General features: G+C 42.8%; 1 protein-coding gene across 1 annotated transcript in view; it reads left to right on the forward strand.

The window, feature by feature from the left end:
• Positions 1-20,476, forward strand: part of znf385d (zinc finger protein 385D) — a 95,654-nt gene that overhangs the window by 86 nt on the left and 75,092 nt on the right. The window contains exon 2 of the mRNA XM_053432211.1: positions 175-341. Within this exon, the coding sequence (XP_053288186.1) occupies positions 175-341 (167 nt within the window). The remainder of the gene's footprint in view (positions 1-174; positions 342-20,476) is intronic.

Consider the following 20,476-nt stretch of genomic DNA (forward strand, 5'->3'; position numbering starts at 1 on the left):
TGCTGCAGGACTTCCAAATACTGTAAATCTGAATTTATGTGCGTGCGTGTAGAGCCTATATCAAAATAATAATCCTGCTACCTGGACGTCCGTCAGTTTACTTTGGAGATTCTCTCGAAGCTACGGAGAACAAAGCTACATGAGGAACATGTGACGTCAAATGACATATCTCAGATGGTCCAGGAAAGAGCTCGCCAGCGGCTCCGGCATCCAAACCAAGAGCTGCTCCATTAAAGCCTTGGTGCTAAATGAGCATGACAACCTGGCCGTGACCACCATTAACCCGTTCAGGGAAACGCTGGCCATGCATATGGATTCCACTGGGGTCCTTCCCTTGTGCTGTAACTAGCTGAGGTGATGGAAAGCCTGCACCACAGCACCGGCACTTCAAAATAGTCTCCCGCTGACCCTCGGTGCCAAAACCAGGCAGCAACAGGAGGCCAAACCACAAACGCTCTGACTCCAGGTCAGCTCTTAATTGTTTGGGTTTACTAAATCTGGCTCAGCTTTTTCTTTTTTTTTCAGCTTGGCACATTTTAACCACAAATTGCTCCAGGATAATTTTTTATAGCCTCAGAGCAAAAACCTGGAAAAGTGACCAGGGTGACTCAGGGGTTGTTTTCTCTTTTAATTTTGATGCTTTGTTCTTTTATTTTGAAGGGGGTGCATGTGTAAAATGCAAACCAGCTGTTGTTGAGCTGCTGATAATTATCACATGTATTGTTTTCACGCGTGGCCGTTTCATATGGAGCGTGTTGGGTGTCAGCAGTGAGTCATTACATGCCAGTTGTAGCCGGTGGCCTCGCTCCACGGCTTTCACGGCTTCTGCTTGTTTCCCAACGCTGCCACGGGGGCCAAAAGGTCCCCCCCCCCCCCCCCCCCATTCATCAGGAGATGCACGCCATCCCACAAAGTGCTGCACACGGGGGAAAAATCTGCAAGCGAGGCAAATCCAGAGCGGTGGTGGAGCAGGAGGTGCTGGAGCCGCAAAACACGCCGTGTGATCTACAATCAGTGAAGCTGTCAGGAAGCTGAGGATCAAAACAGAGAGGAGGCCGAGAGCCGGAGTGTGGATGGTGACGGGCGGCCGGCCGGAGGGAGGCGTTCTCCTCCAGGGGAGCTGCATCTGCCCCAATTAGCTTTCACCTCCATCATTCAGATTCCTGCTTCATCCTCGGGCGGCTAGCTGCGTCCTCAGATCTGAGACGAGCAGCGAGAGACAACGTGGATTTCACAAACGAGGAAAGAGAAAATTATTTTGTTTTGATGTTTCATACCAATCATGAGAATCTAAAGTGGACCTTCACAAATTTGACTGAAAAGTAAAAAAATAAAGATTTGGGGTTTTGTACGGAGCAATTTTCCGTCTTTGATTTGAAATTATGTTTTATTATCCTTCTTCTTCTCTTTGATGTTTTGTATTCTGGTTTTTATTTGTCCTCTTTGTGAAGCATTTTTATAAAAAGGCTCTTTTTGAAATGTGATGTTTTCCCCTGTGTTCGTTTGTTCGCTGGTTTGTTTGTGAGGAAGATTACACAAAAACAACAGAATGGATTTCAACACAACTTGGTCATTACATTTTGGTTTGGATCAAAACTCAAAACATGAATTCTTAGAGTTTTTTTCTAAATACTCACAGATTTTCCAGGGAAACTTTGACGAATCTTAAAGAGAACCGACTTGTGTGAGTGTTTGAAACTCTGATTTATATAAACCTGATCCTTCCAGCGACTCTTGTTGTTTTTGTGTAATCTTTCCTACAAACAAACCAAAGGGTTGAGAATAAAACCTCCTTGGTGAAGGTAATAATCAGCTTTTATTTTTGATTTTCAAATCTCTTACAAAAAGAGTATGAATATGAATATATTTTCTGAATCTTGTAATCATCTGAAATGCATCAGATAATATTTTACACAATGTACAGTATGCTCTTTGTCATATGTGTAGCAAATCTGTACGACTTCAGTATGAACTTCAGCTGACGGCCTTTAAAACAAAGATAGAACAGAACAAGACGTCTGATATCGACATGTTTTCTACAGGTCACGATTCAATGTGAAGGTTTTAAAATGTCTTTTTTAAGAAATACATATTTCAAATCATTATTCAAAAGTGGATGATTGATGTTTCCTCCAAACATCAATGGCCGAGACTCGCAGCTGGAACACGGAATCCAAAGCATTAAAATGTACATGTTTAACTCTAAAGCTGTTTAGAATAACATGAATTATTCTGTGTAATCTGTGGATCTCACTGTGTCGAGCAGTGTTTCTGCAGAACTCGCTGATAACCTGAACACTCATCAGGGCCGAGCCCGAGGGGAAGCAGGAGGACGATGCAGAGGTCCTGGTCTGGATCTGAAGCCGGGGAGAAACCCCCCCCGGCGGTGCCAGAACTGCCTGAAGTGAAAAACCAACAGACAGTCAAGGTGATTATCTTCCTTTTGTTTCTGAGGAGGAGAGTGAAACCACAAAGAGGCAAAACAAAACCATCTGGAGCCGTCGCCGCCGCCGCGCTACTTTCCACAGGTTTCCACTTCTTCCTGATTGTTGCCATTACTGTCAACTAGCTGAACATATGGCTCATGGAACATGACTAACGATGGCACATTATGTAATCCTTATAAAGAACAGATCGTTGTCGGAGATTAGTCACGAGCCTGGAGATGGAATCGCCGGCTCTCTCTCCGTCTCGGGGCAGTGCCAGTACCAAAGAGCGGAATCCACTGAATGTAATGGGTAATGGCTTCAGCTGCTGGGAAGTCTCCGAGCCCTTCATTGTTTTCGTCCTCACAAATGCCCGTTCAAAATTAAATGATCGTGCCATGAGTCACGTCACCCACTGGGAGCTGCTGTCGCTTGCCTGATATCCCTCGTGCGGGGGGGTTGAGATTTATTTAGTATGGCTGCAGTTTAATTAAACGTTTACATTTTTAATTTCATCTGATTTAATCTTGCCAGACTGAGAAATGAAAACACGCCTCCAAGACAACGTGGAATCATATTTTCCAGATAATAAACAGTTTTGTGAAGATATCACAGTCGATGGTTTGTGCTCGGGGGGGGGGGGGGCGAGCACTCTCTTGTCTTGTCAAACTGAAGAATGGTTACCGTTTGAGGCCGATAATGTGCCGAAGAAATCTTTATAAATCACAGAGTTTCCAGCGGAGTCAAGTAGGTCTGCTTCATGAGAGGCGGAGCTCCACGCTGTCGTAAAAAGGACTTTCTTGGTTAAACACGTCAAGCTCACGAGCAGGAGATTTCCAATCACTTAAGAGAATCATGTGAATGACCTGTGAATGATCTTCAACATAAATTCAGATTCACATAAGTTTCTACTTTTTCCCCCAAATGCATTTGAGATCCAAGGGCAGAGGAACCCAGGTTAAAAAGAATATCAACAAGTTTACGAGGCCCGTGCATAGTTTTATTAGCGCTATTAAACTATTAAGGAGGCATTTTGTATTTATAAAATATATACTTCCATTAGTATCTTAGGATCATGAGAACTTTGTTATTATAATTTCTAAGGTCTGGATCTTGGAATAAAGATAAAGATATTTTTAAATCAGTTTAAAACATTGTGGTAGAGTTAGAAAAGTATCTTGAATCATCTGCAGGAAAGTGATCAGTCAAAGCTGATGAATAATAAACAATAAACCATGTTCATGTTTAAAGCTGTAGGACTCGGCTGGTGGAGCAAAAGTGAAAATGTTAAACAGAATCGATTGATTGGTCGACAGCAGGGGGCAGATTAATGGACCCTTAATCCCCGACATTAGCCTTTTTAAGTCCTCCAGAGCTGCTGGTTAAATGCTCGTTAGCCTCCGGGCTATTGGAGCGTAATGTCAGGGTCTCGTTGTTTGGTCTTATAATAAAGGAGCTGGTCCTGCATGTGAGAATGAGATCACAGGGACAGGTCTTTGCATGAACAGAGGGTGCTGGTTGGAGATCTGATTACGGAGGTTTTCTTTAGCCCGACTCTGGGACTTTTATCCGATCTAACATTGGAAGAAGGTGCAAGGTAGAACTAGGGCTACGTTGTAGCACTTGCGGGCCCGAGCACCCGCACGTTGAAGCCTGTTGCGGTCGGTGGAGAGAGCGATCGATGACCAAGCGCACATCATCGATCGAGCATGCACTTCTCCACGTTGCATGCGTTTTGCGCTCTGCGGCAGTAGGTTTGCCAGTAGGTGGCGCCATCACTATTATTACGCACAGACATATATATCTGTTCATGTAGGCGCTCTGATGTAGCGTGAGAAATTTTGTGTCAATTGGACAATGTTTCCGCAACTTAATTTTCACACTGATCAATAGGTGGCGCTATGATCCTGAACTAATATTCATATATGGAGCAGTTCTATTCAGGATTGTGATCATAGGTCAGTAGTTTGGAGCCGGTTGGATAATGCAGAGTGGATTAACAAAGTACTTCCTGTTTCCTGGCGAATCAGTAGGTGGCGCTATGACACTGAGGAAATATTGACACATAGAGCTGTTCAGGCTTGGACTCTGACCATGTGACAGAAGTTTGGTAGTGATAGGACAATGCACAGTGGAGTTATGATAACATCGTGTCCTTTGGCGAAGGAAAATCCTTCGCCGCACATCAATGTTTACACGGTTTGAGGAAACGTCACAATTCTGACCATGATCTAATGACTTGACTGATCTGATTTGAGCTGTATATTGTAAATCAGCCAGGAGCAGTTCATCAAAGTATAAAACATGTCACTTCCTGTAGCCACCAGGGGGCGCTGTAATTTCAAGTCATAATTTCTGTGTAGATGTCATCAGGATGGCACCCTTGTCTTACATGTCTAGTTTGGACTCGATTGGACAATGTATGTCCGAGATACAGAACCTCGTGTTTTGATGGCGTTTAATCAAACTCAAGACGCCACGCCACGGTCACACGGTGTGACGAAAGGTCAATCTCTTAATCACTTTTTATCTCCATCTTGTTGTGATGGCACTGATCTTAATTTGAAGTTAATCTGATGAAAGCCCTGGGACAAGTGCATCAAGTAAAAATGTGGAATATGGAAAAAAAATGGCCACTTAATCCAAAATGGCGGCCTCCCTGTTTGGTCAAGCATACCTATCCAAGATATTTTTTTGTTTGTTATGAAACGACACATGTCCCGATAGATTTGTATAAATGTCGGCCATCGTAGTGCCGGGGTTGCCCTATAGGGGGCGCTGGTCAGTTTTTTTGCCACGCCCATTTCTTAAAACCATATGAATATCTTCAGGGGGGGGCTGTTGTTACACACATGTAGTTTGAGAGAGATAGAATCATGAACACTGAAGTTACAGCAATTTCGTGTTTCACGGCGAGTTGATGAACTTTAATGCCACGCCATTCATATGGCGTTTGACGAAAAGTCACGGTAATCTTATGTCTTCATTGTCAATGTCTTGGGACCCATTTGATACAGTTTGACATGGTTGAGGTCAGTGGATGAGGAGAAATTCATCCAAGTGTAAGACAAGCAAAAAACAAGACATTTCCTGTTGCCACCAGGGGGCGCTGCGGTTTTAAGTCATCATTTATGCATAGATGTCATCAGGCGGGGACTATTGTCTTACATGTCTAGTTTGGACTTGATTGGAACATGTATGTCCGAGATACAGATGCCCGTGTTTTGATGGCGTGTAACCAATTTTTAACGCCATGCCACGGTCACACGGTGTGATAAAAAAAAAATCCCTCAATCATTTTTTATCTCCATCTTGTTGTGATGACACTCATCTGAATTTGAAGTTGATCTGATGAAAGCCCTGGGACAAGTACGTAAAAGTAAAAATGTGGGATATTGCCAAAATGGCCACTAAAAGCAAAATGGCGGACTTCCTGTTGCATTTTTCATAATGCTCCAATAGACTTTTTTCTATGATTAGTCACGTTACACCAGTGTCTAGATTTTGGGGAAAATCGCTTATGTGGAAACCTAGGGGCTGGTTCCAGGGGGCGCTGTTGAGCCATTTTGCCACGCCCAATTCAAATTACTCCAGAATACTAAATTGTCCGCAGACCTTGAATTTCCTGCAAAGTTTCACAACTTTTTGAGCATGTCTAGACCCTGAAAAAGCCCCCCGAAGGGAAATAATAATAATAAAACATGTCACTTCCTGTAGCCACCAGGGGGCGCTGTAAATTCAAGTCATAATTTCTGTGTAGATGTCATCAGGATGGCACCCTTGTCTTACATGTCTAGTTTGGACTCGATTGGACAATGTATGTCCGAGATACAGAACCTCGTGTTTTGATGGCGTTTAATCAAACTCAAGACGCCACGCCACGGTCACACGGTGTGACGAAAGGTCAATCTCTTAATCACTTTTTATCTCCATCTTGTTGTGATGGCACTGATCTTAATTTGAAGTTAATCTGATGAAAGCCCTGGGACAAGTGCATCAAGTAAAAATGTGGAATATGGAAAAAAAATGGCCACTTAATCCAAAATGGCGGCCTCCCTGTTTGGTCAAGCATACCTATCCAAGATATTTTTTTGTTTGTTATGAAACGACACATGTCCCGATAGATTTGTATAAATGTCGGCCATCGTAGTGCCGGGGTTGCCCTATAGGGGGCGCTGGTCAGTTTTTTTGCCACGCCCATTTCTTAAAACCATATGAATATCTTCAGGGGGGGGCTGTTGTTACACACATGTAGTTTGAGAGAGATAGAATCATGAACACTGAAGTTACAGCAATTTCGTGTTTCACGGCGAGTTGATGAACTTTAATGCCACGCCATTCATATGGCGTTTGACGAAAAGTCACGGTAATCTTATGTCTTCATTGTCAATGTCTTGGGACCCATTTGATACAGTTTGACATGGTTGAGGTCAGTGGATGAGGAGAAATTCATCCAAGTGTAAGACAAGCAAAAAACAAGACATTTCCTGTTGCCACCAGGGGGCGCTGCGGTTTTAAGTCATCATTTATGCATAGATGTCATCAGGCGGGGACTATTGTCTTACATGTCTAGTTTGGACTTGATTGGAACATGTATGTCCGAGATACAGATGCCCGTGTTTTGATGGCGTGTAACCAATTTTTAACGCCATGCCACGGTCACACGGTGTGATAAAAAAAAAATCCCTCAATCATTTTTTATCTCCATCTTGTTGTGATGACACTCATCTGAATTTGAAGTTGATCTGATGAAAGCCCTGGGACAAGTACATAAAAGTAAAAATGTGGGATATTGCCAAAATGGCCACTAAAAGCAAAATGGCGGACTTCCTGTTGCGTTTTTCATAATGCTCCATGAGACTTTTTTTCATGACTGGTCACGATACACCTATATCCAGATTTTGATGAAAATCCGTTATGTGGAAACCTAGGGGCTGGTTCCAGGGGGCGCTGTAGAGCCATTTTGCCACGCCCAATTCCAATTACTCCAGAATACTAAAATATCCGCAGACCTTGAATTTCCTGCAAAGTTTCATAACTTTTTGAGCATGTCTAGACCCTGAAAAAGCCCCCCAAAGGGAAATAATAATAATAATAATAATAATAAAAATCCTTACAGATTCAATAGGGCCTCTCACCATTCGGTGCTCGGGCCCTAACTAGGGCTACGTTGTAGCACTTGCGGGCCCGAGCACCCGCACGTTGAAGCCTGTTGCGGTCGGTGGAGAGAGCGATCGATGACCAAGCGCACATCATCGATCGAGCATGCACTTCTCCACGTTAAATGCGCTCTGCGGCAGTAGGTTTGCCAGTAGGTGGCGCCATCACTATTATTACGCACAGACATATATATCTGTTCATGTAGGTGCTCTGATACAGCGTGAGCAATTTTGTGTCAATCGGACAATGTTAACACAACTTAATTTTCACACTGATCAGTAGGTGGCGCTCTGACCCTGAACTAATATTTATATGTGGAGCTGTTCAGATCAGTATTGTGATCATAGGTCAGTAGTTTGGAGCCGGTTGGATAATGCAGAGTGGATTAACAAAGTACTTCCTGTTTCCTGGCGAATCAGTAGGTGGCGCTATGACACTGAGGAAATATTGACACATAGAGCTGTTCAGGCTTGTACTCTTATCATGTGACAGAAGTTTGGTAGTGATAGGACAATGCACAGTGGACTTATGAAAACATCGTGTCCTTTGGCGAAGGATGATCCTTCGCCAAACATCAATGTTTACATGGTTTGAGGAAATGTCACAATTCTGACCTTGATTCAATGACTTGACTGAGCTCATTTGAGCTGTATATCTTAAAGCAGCCAGGAGCAGTTCATCAAAGTATAAAACATGTCACTTCCTGTAGCCACCAGGGGGCGCTGTAATTTCAAGTCATAATTTCTGTGTAGATGTCATCAGGATGGCACCCTTGTCTTACATGTCTAGTTTGGACTCGATTGGACAATGTATGTCCGAGATACAGAACCTCGTGTTTTGATGGCGTTTAATCAAACTCAAGACGCCACGCCACGGTCACACGGTGTGACGAAAGGTCAATCTCTTAATCACTTTTTATCTCCATCTTGTTGTGATGGCACTGATCTTAATTTGAAGTTAATCTGATGAAAGCCCTGGGACAAGTGCATCAAGTAAAAATGTGGAATATGGAAAAAAAATGGCCACTTAATCCAAAATGGCGGCCTCCCTGTTTGGTCAAGCATACCTATCCAAGATATTTTTTTGTTTGTTATGAAACGACACATGTCCCGATAGATTTGTATAAATGTCGGCCATCGTAGTGCCGGGGTTGCCCTATAGGGGGCGCTGGTCAGTTTTTTTGCCACGCCCATTTCTTAAAACCATATGAATATCTTCAGGGGGGGGCTGTTGTTACACACATGTAGTTTGAGAGAGATAGAATCATGAACACTGAAGTTACAGCAATTTCGTGTTTCACGGCGAGTTGATGAACTTTAATGCCACGCCATTCATATGGCGTTTGACGAAAAGTCACGGTAATCTTATGTCTTCATTGTCAATGTCTTGGGACCCATTTGATACAGTTTGACATGGTTGAGGTCAGTGGATGAGGAGAAATTCATCCAAGTGTAAGACAAGCAAAAAACAAGACATTTCCTGTTGCCACCAGGGGGCGCTGCGGTTTTAAGTCATCATTTATGCATAGATGTCATCAGGCGGGGACTATTGTCTTACATGTCTAGTTTGGACTTGATTGGAACATGTATGTCCGAGATACAGATGCCCGTGTTTTGATGGCGTGTAACCAATTTTTAACGCCATGCCACGGTCACACGGTGTGATAAAAAAAAAATCCCTCAATCATTTTTTATCTCCATCTTGTTGTGATGACACTCATCTGAATTTGAAGTTGATCTGATGAAAGCCCTGGGACAAGTACGTAAAAGTAAAAATGTGGGATATTGCCAAAATGGCCACTAAAAGCAAAATGGCGGACTTCCTGTTGCGTTTTTCATAATGCTCCATGAGACTTTTTTTCATGACTGGTCACGATACACCTATATCCAGATTTTGATGAAAATCCGTTATGTGGAAACCTAGGGGCTGGTTCCAGGGGGCGCTGTAGAGCCATTTTGCCACGCCCAATTCCAATTACTCCAGAATACTAAAATATCCGCAGACCTTGAATTTCCTGCAAAGTTTCATAACTTTTTGAGCATGTCTAGACCCTGAAAAAGCCCCCCAAAGGGAAATAATAATAATAATAATAATAACTAGGGCTACGTTGTAGCACTTGCGGGCCCGAGCACCCGCACGTTGAAGCCTGTTGCGGTCGGTGGAGAGAGCGATCGATGACCAAGCGCACATCATCGATCGAGCATGCACTTCTCCACGTTAAATGCGTTTTGCGCTCTGCGGCAGTAGGTTTGCCAGTAGGTGGCGCCATCACTATTATTACGCACAGACATATATATCTGTTCATGTAGGCGCTCTGATGTAGCGTGAGCAATTTTGTGTCAATCGGACAATGTTAACACAACTTAATTTTCACACTGATCAGTAGGTGGCGCTCTGACCCTGAACTAATATTTATATGTGGAGCTGTTCAGATCAGTATTGTGATCATAGGTCAGTAGTTTGGAGCCGGTTGGATAATGCAGAGTGGATTAACAAAGTACTTCCTGTTTCCTGGCGAATCAGTAGGTGGCGCTATGACACTGAGGAAATATTGACACATAGAGCTGTTCAGGCTTGTACTCTTATCATGTGACAGAAGTTTGGTAGTGATAGGACAATGCACAGTGGACTTATGAAAACATCGTGTCCTTTGGCGAAGGATGATCCTTCGCCGCACCTCAACGTTTAAATGGTTTGAGGAAATGTCACAATTCTGACCTTGATCTAATGACTTGACTGATCTGATTTGAGCTGTATATTGTAAATCAGCCAGGAGCAGTTCATCAAAGTATAAAACATGTCACTTCCTGTAGCCACCAGGGGGCGCTGTAATTTCAAGTCATAATTTCTGTGTAGATGTCATCAGGATGGCACCCTTGTCTTACATGTCTAGTTTGGACTCGATTGGACAATGTATGTCCGAGATACAGAACCTCGTGTTTTGATGGCGTTTAATCAAACTCAAGACGCCACGCCACGGTCACACGGTGTGACGAAAGGTCAATCTCTTAATCACTTTTTATCTCCATCTTGTTGTGATGGCACTGATCTTAATTTGAAGTTAATCTGATGAAAGCCCTGGGACAAGTGCATCAAGTAAAAACGTGGAATATGGAAAAAAAATGGCCACTTAATCCAAAATGGCGGCCTCCCTGTTTGGTCAAGCATACCTATCCAAGATATTTTTTTGTTTGTTATGAAACGACACATGTCCCGATAGATTTGTATAAATGTCGGCCATCGTAGTGCCGGGGTTGCCCTATAGGGGGCGCTGGTCAGTTTTTTTGCCACGCCCATTTCTTAAAACCATATGAATATCTTCAGGGGGGGGCTGTTGTTACACACATGTAGTTTGAGAGAGATAGAATCATGAACACTGAAGTTACAGCAATTTCGTGTTTCACGGCGAGTTGATGAACTTTAATGCCACGCCATTCATATGGCGTTTGACGAAAAGTCACGGTAATCTTATGTCTTCATTGTCAATGTCTTGGGACCCATTTGATACAGTTTGACATGGTTGAGGTCAGTGGATGAGGAGAAATTCATCCAAGTGTAAGACAAGCAAAAAACAAGACATTTCCTGTTGCCACCAGGGGGCGCTGCGGTTTTAAGTCAATATTTATGCATAGATGTCATCAGGCGGGGACTATTGTCTTACATGTCTAGTTTGGACTTGATTGGAACATGTATGTCCGAGATACAGATGCCCGTGTTTTGATGGCGTGTAACCAATTTTTAACGCCATGCCACGGTCACACGGTGTGATAAAAAAAAAATCCCTCAATCATTTTTTATCTCCATCTTGTTGTGATGACACTCATCTGAATTTGAAGTTGATCTGATGAAAGCCCTGGGACAAGTACGTAAAAGTAAAAATGTGGGATATTGCCAAAATGGCCACTAAAAGCAAAATGGCGGACTTCCTGTTGCGTTTTTCATAATGCTCCATGAGACTTTTTTTCATGACTGGTCACGATACACCTATATCCAGATTTTGATGAAAATCCGTTATGTGGAAACCTAGGGGCTGGTTCCAGGGGGCGCTGTAGAGCCATTTTGCCACGCCCAATTCCAATTACTCCAGAATACTAAAATATCCGCAGACCTTGAATTTCCTGCAAAGTTTCATAACTTTTTGAGCATGTCTAGACCCTGAAAAAGCCCCCCAAAGGGAAATAATAATAATAATAATAATAATAATAATAATAATAATAATAATAATAATAATAAAAATCCTTACAATTTCAATAGGGCCTCTCACCTTTCGGTGCTCGGGCCCTAATAATAATAAGAATAATGCCTACAATTTCAATAGGGCCTCTCACCATTCGGTGCTCGGGCCCTAACTAGGGCTACGTTGTAGCACTTGCGGGCCCGAGCACCCGCACGTTGAAGCCTGTTGCGGTCGGTGGAGAGAGCGATCGATGACCAAGCGCACATCATCGATCGAGCATGCACTTCTCCACGTTAAATGCGCTCTGCGGCAGTAGGTGGCGCCATCACTATTATTACGCACAGACATATATATCTGTTCATGTAGGCGCTCTGATACAGCGTGAGCAATTTTGTGTCAATCGGACAATGTTAACACAACTTAATTTTCACACTGATCAGTAGGTGGCGCTCTGACCCTGAACTAATATTTATATGTGGAGCTGTTCAGATCAGTATTGTGATCATAGGTCAGTAGTTTGGAGCCGGTTGGATAATGCAGAGTGGATTAACAAAGTACTTCCTGTTTCCTGGCGAATCAGTAGGTGGCGCTATGACACTGAGGAAATATTGACACATAGAGCTGTTCAGGCTTGTACTCTTATCATGTGACAGAAGTTTGGTAGTGATAGGACAATGCACAGTGGACTTATGAAAACATCGTGTCCTTTGGCGAAGGATGATCCTTCGCCAAACATCAATGTTTACATGGTTTGAGGAAATGTCACAATTCTGACCTTGATTCAATGACTTGACTGAGCTCATTTGAGCTGTATGTCTTAAAGCAGCCAGGAGCAGTTCATCAAAGTATAAAACATGTCACTTCCTGTAGCCACCAGGGGGCGCTGTAATTTCAAGTCATAATTTCTGTGTAGATGTCATCAGGATGGCACCCTTGTCTTACATGTCTAGTTTGGACTCGATTGGACAATGTATGTCCGAGATACAGAACCTCGTGTTTTGATGGCGTTTAATCAAACTCAAGACGCCACGCCACGGTCACACGGTATGACGAAAGGTCAATCTCTTAATCACTTTTTATCTCCATCTTGTTGTGATGGCACTGATCTTAATTTGAAGTTAATCTGATGAAAGCCCTGGGACAAGTGCATCAAGTAAAAATGTGGAATATGGAAAAAAAATGGCCACTTAATCCAAAATGGCGGCCTCCCTGTTTGGTCAAGCATACCTATCCAAGATATTTTTTTGTTTGTTATGAAACGACACATGTCCCGATAGATTTGTATAAATGTCGGCCATCGTAGTGCCGGGGTTGCCCTATAGGGGGCGCTGGTCAGTTTTTTTGCCACGCCCATTTCTTAAAACCATATGAATATCTTCAGGGGGGGGCTGTTGTTACACACATGTAGTTTGAGAGAGATAGAATCATGAACACTGAAGTTACAGCAATTTCGTGTTTCACGGCGAGTTGATGAACTTTAATGCCACGCCATTCATATGGCGTTTGACGAAAAGTCACGGTAATCTTATGTCTTCATTGTCAATGTCTTGGGACCCATTTGATACAGTTTGACATGGTTGAGGTCAGTGGATGAGGAGAAATTCATCCAAGTGTAAGACAAGCAAAAAACAAGACATTTCCTGTTGCCACCAGGGGGCGCTGCGGTTTTAAGTCATCATTTATGCATAGATGTCATCAGGCGGGGACTATTGTCTAACATGTCTAGTTTGGACTTGATTGGAACATGTATGTCCGAGATACAGATGCCCGTGTTTTGATGGCGTGTAACCAATTTTTAACGCCATGCCACGGTCACACGGTGTGATAAAAAAAAAATCCCTCAATCATTTTTTATCTCCATCTTGTTGTGATGACACTCATCTGAATTTGAAGTTGATCTGATGAAAGCCCTGGGACAAGTACGTAAAAGTAAAAATGTGGGATATTGCCAAAATGGCCACTAAAAGCAAAATGGCGGACTTCCTGTTGAGTTTTTCATAATGCTCCATGAGACTTTTTTTCATGACTGGTCACGATACACCTATATCCAGATTTTGATGAAAATCCGTTATGTGGAAACCTAGGGGCTGGTTCCAGGGGGCGCTGTTGAGCCATTTTGCCACACCCATTTCCAAATACTCCAGATTACGTAAATTTTCACCACTCTCTAATTTACTGGAAAGTTTAAAAACTTTTTGAGCACGTTGAAGCCCTCAAAAAGCCAATTCATTGTTCGGAGAATAATAAGAATAATAATAATAAGAATAATGCCTACAATTTCAATAGGGCCTCTCACCATTCGGTGCTCGGGCCCTAATAATAATAATAACTAGGGCTACGTTGTAGCACTTGCGGGCCCGAGCACCCGCACGTTGAAGCCTGTTGCGGTCGGTGGAGAGAGCGATCGATGACCAAGCGCACATCATCGATCGAGCATGCACTTCTCCACGTTGCATGCGTTTTGCGCTCTGCGGCAGTAGGTTTGCCAGTAGGTGGCGCCATCACTATTATTACACACAGACTTATAGATCTGTTCAAGTAGCCGCTCTGATGTAGCGTGAGCAGTTTCGTGTCAATTGGAAAATTTTACCACAGTGTAATTTTCACACTGATCAGTAGGTGGCGCTATGACCCTGAACTAATGTTTATATATGGAGCTGTTCAGATCAGGATTGTGATCATAGGTCAGAAGTTTGGAGCCGGTTGGATAAGGCAGTGTGGATTAACAAAGTACTTCCTGTTTCATGGATAATCAGTAGGTGGCGCTATGACACTGAGGAAATATTGACACATAGAGCTGTTCAGGCTTGGACTCTGACCATGTGACAGAAGTTTTGTAGTGATAGGACAATGCACAGTGGAGTTATGATAACATCGTGTCCTTTGGCGAAGGAAAATCCTTCGCCGCACATCAATGTTTACACGGTTTGAGGAAACGTCACAATTCTGACCATGATCTAATGACTTGACTGATCTGATTTGAGCTGTATATTGTAAATCAGCCAGGAGCAGTTCATCAAAGTATAAAACATGTCACTTCCTGTAGCCACCAGGGGGCGCTGTAATTTCAAGTCATAATTTCTGTGTAGATGTCATCAGGATGGCACCCTTGTCTTACATGTCTAGTTTGGACTCGATTGGACAATGTATGTCCGAGATACAGAACCTCGTGTTTTGATGGCGTTTAATCAAACTCAAGACGCCACGCCACGGTCACACGGTGTGACGAAAGGTCAATCTCTTAATCACTTTTTATCTCCATCTTGTTGTGATGGCACTGATCTTAATTTGAAGTTAATCTGATGAAAGCCCTGGGACAAGTGCATCAAGTAAAAATGTGGAATATGGAAAAAAAATGGCCACTTAATCCAAAATGGCGGCCTCCCTGTTTGGTCAAGCATAACTATCCAAGATATTTTTTTGTTTGTTATGAAACGACACATGTCCCGATAGATTTGTATAAATGTCGGCCATCGTAGTGCCGGGGTTGCCCTATAGGGGGCGCTGGTCAGTTTTTTTGCCACGCCCATTTCTTAAAACCATATGAATATCTTCAGGGGGGGGCTGTTGTTACACACATGTAGTTTGAGAGAGATAGAATCATGAACACTGAAGTTACAGCAATTTCGTGTTTCACGGCGAGTTGATGAACTTTAATGCCACGCCATTCATATGGCGTTTGACGAAAAGTCACGGTAATCTTATGTCTTCATTGTCAATGTCTTGGGACCCATTTGATACAGTTTGACATGGTTGAGGTCAGTGGATGAGGAGAAATTCATCCAAGTGTAAGACAAGCAAAAAACAAGACATTTCCTGTTGCCACCAGGGGGCGCTGCGGTTTTAAGTCATCATTTATGCATAGATGTCATCAGGCGGGGACTATTGTCTTACATGTCTAGTTTGGACTTGATTGGAACATGTATGTCCGAGATACAGATGCCCGTGTTTTGATGGCGTGTAACCAATTTTTAACGCCATGCCACGGTCACACGGTGTGATAAAAAAAAAATCCCTCAATCATTTTTTATCTCCATCTTGTTGTGATGACACTCATCTGAATTTGAAGTTGATCTGATGAAAGCCCTGGGACAAGTACGTAAAAGTAAAAATGTGGGATATTGCCAAAATGGCCACTAAAAGCAAAATGGCGGACTTCCTGTTGCGTTTTTCATAATGCTCCATGAGACTTTTTTTCATGACTGGTCACGATACACCTATATCCAGATTTTGATGAAAATCCGTTATGTGGAAACCTAGGGGCTGGTTCCAGGGGGCGCTGTAGAGCCATTTTGCCACGCCCAATTCCAATTACTCCAGAATACTAAAATATCCGCAGACCTTGAATTTCCTGCAAAGTTTCATAACTTTTTGAGCATGTCTAGACCCTGAAAAAGCCCCCCAAAGGGAAATAATAATAATAATAATAAAAATCCTTACAGATTCAATAGGGCCTCTCACCATTCGGTGCTCGGGCCCTAATAATAATAATAATAATAATAATAATAATAATAATAATAATAATAAAAATCCTTACAGATTCAATAGGGCCTCTCACCATTCGGTGCTCGGGCCCTAATAATAAAAATCCTTACAGATTCAATAGGGCCTCTCACCATTCGGTGCTCGGGCCCTAATTAAATGCGTTTTGCGCTCTGCGGCAGTAGGTTTGCCAGTAGGTGGCGCCATCACTATTATTACGCACAGACATATATATCTGTTCATGTAGGCGCTCTGATGTAGCGTGAGCAATTTTGTGTCAATTGGACAATGTTAACACAACTTAATTTTCACACTGATCAGTAGGTGGCGCTATGACCCTGAACTAATATTTATATGTGGAGCTGTTCAGAATAGTATTGTGATCATAGGTCAGTAGTTTGGAGCCGGTTGGATAATGCAGAGTGGATTAACAAAGTACTTCCTGTTTCCTGGCGAATCAGTAGGTGGCGCTATGACACTGAGGAAATATTGACACATAGAGCTGTTCAGGCATAGACTCTGACCATGTGACAGAAGTTTTGTAGTGATAGGACAATGCACAGTGGAATTATGAAAACATCGTGTCCTTTGGCGTAGGATGATCCTTCGCCAAACATCAATGTTTACATGGTTTGAGGAAATGTCACAATTCTGACCTTGATTCAATGACTTGACTGAGCTCATTTGAGCTGTATATCTTAAAGCAGCCAGGAGCAGTTCATCAAAGTATAAAACATGTCACTTCATGTTGCCACCAGGGGGCGCTGTGATTTCAAGTCATAATTTCTGTGTAGATGTCATCAAGCCGGAACTCTTGTCTTGCATGTCTACTTTAGACTTGATTGGACCATGTATGTTCGAGATACAGATGCTCGTGTTTTGATGGCGTGTAACCAAACTTTAACGCCACGCCACGGTCACACGGTGTGAAGGGGAAAAAATCCCTTAATCAGTTTTTATCTCAATCTTGTTGTGATGACACTCATCTGAATTTGAAGTTGATCTGATGAAAGCTCTACGACAAGTAAATCAAAGTAAAAATGTTGAATAGGGCCAAAATGGCCACTAAATCCAAAATGGCGGGCTTCCTGTTTAGTCTAGCATATCTATCCAAGAGACTTATTTGTTTGTTATGAAAAGACACATGCCCAAATCGATTTTTGTACATGTCGGCCAAGCGTAGTGCCGGGCTGCCCGTTAGGGGGCGCTAGTCAGTTATTTTGCCACGCCCATTCCTTAAAACCATATGAAAATCTTCAGGGGGGGGATGTTGTTGCACACATGTAGTTTGAGTGAGATAGAACCATGAACACTGAAGTTAAAGCAATTTCGTGTTTCACGGCGAGGTGATGAACTTTGATGCCATGCTATTAATATGGCGTTTGACGAAAAGTCACAGTTATCTTATGCCTTCATTATCAATGTCTTGAGACCCATTTGGTACAGTTTGACATGGTTGAGATCAGTGGATGAGGAGGAATACATCCAAGTGTAAGACAAGCAAAAAGCAAGACATTTCCTAGTGCCACCAGGGGGCGCTGTGATTTTAAGTCATTATTTCTGTGTAGATGTCATCAGGCCAGGACTCTTCTCTTACATGTCTAGTTTGGACTTGATTGGACCATGTATGTTCGAGATACAGATGCCCGTGTTTTGATGGCGTGGAACCAAACTTTGACGACACGCCACGGTCACACCAAGTGCCGGAAAAAAATTCCGTTGATCATTTTTTTTCTCAATCTTGTTGTGATGACACGCGTCTAATTTTTAAGTTGATCTGATGAAAGCTCTACGACAAGTACATTAAAGTAAAAATGTGGAATTTGGCCAAAATGGCCACTAAATCCAAAATGGCGGGCTTCCTGTTGCGTTTTTCATAATGCTCCAAGAGACTTTTTTCTATGATTATTCACGTTACACCAGTGTCTAGATTTTGGTGAAAATCGCTTATGTGGAAACCTAAGGGCTGGTTCCAGGGGGCGCTGTTGAGCCGTTTTGCCACGCCCATTTCCAAATACTCCAGATTACGTAAATTTTCACCACTCTCTAATTTACTGGAAAGTTTAAAAACTTTTTGAGCACGTTGAAGCCCTCAAAAAGCCAATTCATTGTTCGGAGAATAATAAGAACTAGGGCTACGTTGTAGCACTTGCGGGCCCGAGCACCCGCACGTTGAAGCCTGTTGCGGTCGGTGGAGAGAGCGATCGATGACCAAGCGCACATCATCGATCGAGCATGCACTTCTCCACGTTGCATGCGTTTTGCGCTCTGCGGCAGTAGGTTTGCCAGTAGGTGGCGCCATCACTATTATTACACACAGACTTATAGATCTGTTCAAGTAGCCGCTCTGATGTAGCGTGAGCAGTTTCGTGTCAATTGGAAAATTTTACCACAATGTAATTTTCACACTGATCAGTAGGTGGCGCTATGACCGTGAACTAATGTTTATATATGGAGCTGTTCAGATCAGGATTGTGATCATAGGTCAGAAGTTTGGAGCAGGTTGGATAAGGCAGTGTGGATTAACAAAGTACTTCCTGTTTCCTGGCGAATCAGTAGGTGGCGCTATGACACTGAGGAAATATTGATACATAGAGCTGTTCAGGCTTGTACTCTTATCATGTGACAGAAGTTTGGTAGTGATAGGAAAATGCACAGTGGAGTTATGATAACATCGTGTCCTTTGGCGAAGGAAAATCCTTCGCCGCACATCAATGTTTACACGGTTTGAGGAAACGTCACAATTCTGACCATGATCTAATGACTTGACTGATCTGATTTGAGCTGTATATTGTAAATCAGCCAAGAGCAGTTCATCAAAGTATAAAACATGTCACTTCCTGTAGCCACCAGGGGGCGCTGTAATTTCAAGTCATAATTTCTGTGTAGATGTCATCAGGATGGCACCCTTGTCTTACATGTCTAGTTTGGACTCGATTGGACAATGTATGTCCGAGATACAGAACCTCGTGTTTTGATGGCGTTTAATCAAACTCAAGACGCCACGCCACGGTCACACGGTGTGACGAAAGGTCAATCTCTTAATCACTTTTTATCTCCATCTTGTTGTGATGGCACTGATCTTAATTTGAAGTTAATCTGATGAAAGCCCTGGGACAAGTGCATCAAGTAAAAATGTGGAATATGGAAAAAAAATGGCCACTTAATCCAAAATGGCGGCCTCCCTGTTTGGTCAAGCATACCTATCCAAGATATTTTTTTGTTTGTTATGAAACGACACATGTCCCGATAGATTTGTATAAATGTCGGCCATCGTAGTGCCGGGGTTGCCCTATAGGGGGCGCTGGTCAGTTTTTTTGCCACGCCCATTTCTTAAAACCATATGAATATCTTCAGGGGGGGGCTGTTGTTACACACATGTAGTTTGAGAGAGATAGAATCATGAACACTGAAGTTACAGCAATTTCGTGTTTCACGGCGAGTTGATGAACTTTAATGCCACGCCATTCATATGGCGTTTGACGAAAAGTCACGGTAATCTTATGTCTTCATTGTCAATGTCTTGAGACCCATTTGATACAGTTTGACATGGTTGAGGTCAGTGGATGAGGAGAAATTCATCCAAGTGTAAGACAAGCAAAAAACAAGACATTTCCTGTTGCCACCAGGGGGCGCTGCGGTTTTAAGTCATCATTTATGCATAGATGTCATCAGGCGGGGACTATTGTCTTACATGTCTAGTTTGGACTTGATTGGAACATGTATGTCCGAGATACAGATGCCCGTGTTTTGATGGCGTGTAACCAATTTTTAACGCCATGCCACGGTCACACGGTGTGATAAAAAAAAAATCCCTCAATCATTTTTTATCTCCATCTTGTTGCGATGACACTCATCTGAATTTGAAGTTGATCTGATGAAAGCCCTGGGACAAGTACGTAAAAGTAAAAATGTGGGATATTGCCAAAATGGCCACTAAAAGCAAAATGGCGGACTTCCTGTTGCGTTTTTCATAATGCTCCATGAGACTTTTTTTCATGACTGGTCACGATACACCTATATCCAGATTTTGATGAAAATCCGTTATGTGGAAACCTAGGGGCTGGTTCCAGGGGGCGCTGTAGAGCCATTTTGCCACGCCCAATTCCAATTACTCCAGAATACTAAAATATCCGCAGACCTTGAATTTCCTGCAAAGTTTCATAACTTTTTGAGCATGTCTAGACCCTGAAAAAGCCCCCCAAAGGGAAATAATAATAATAATAATAAT

This window comes from Pleuronectes platessa, chromosome 10 (assembly GCF_947347685.1).
Source record: "Pleuronectes platessa chromosome 10, fPlePla1.1, whole genome shotgun sequence".
NCBI classification, from domain to species: Eukaryota; Metazoa; Chordata; class Actinopteri; order Pleuronectiformes; family Pleuronectidae; genus Pleuronectes; species Pleuronectes platessa.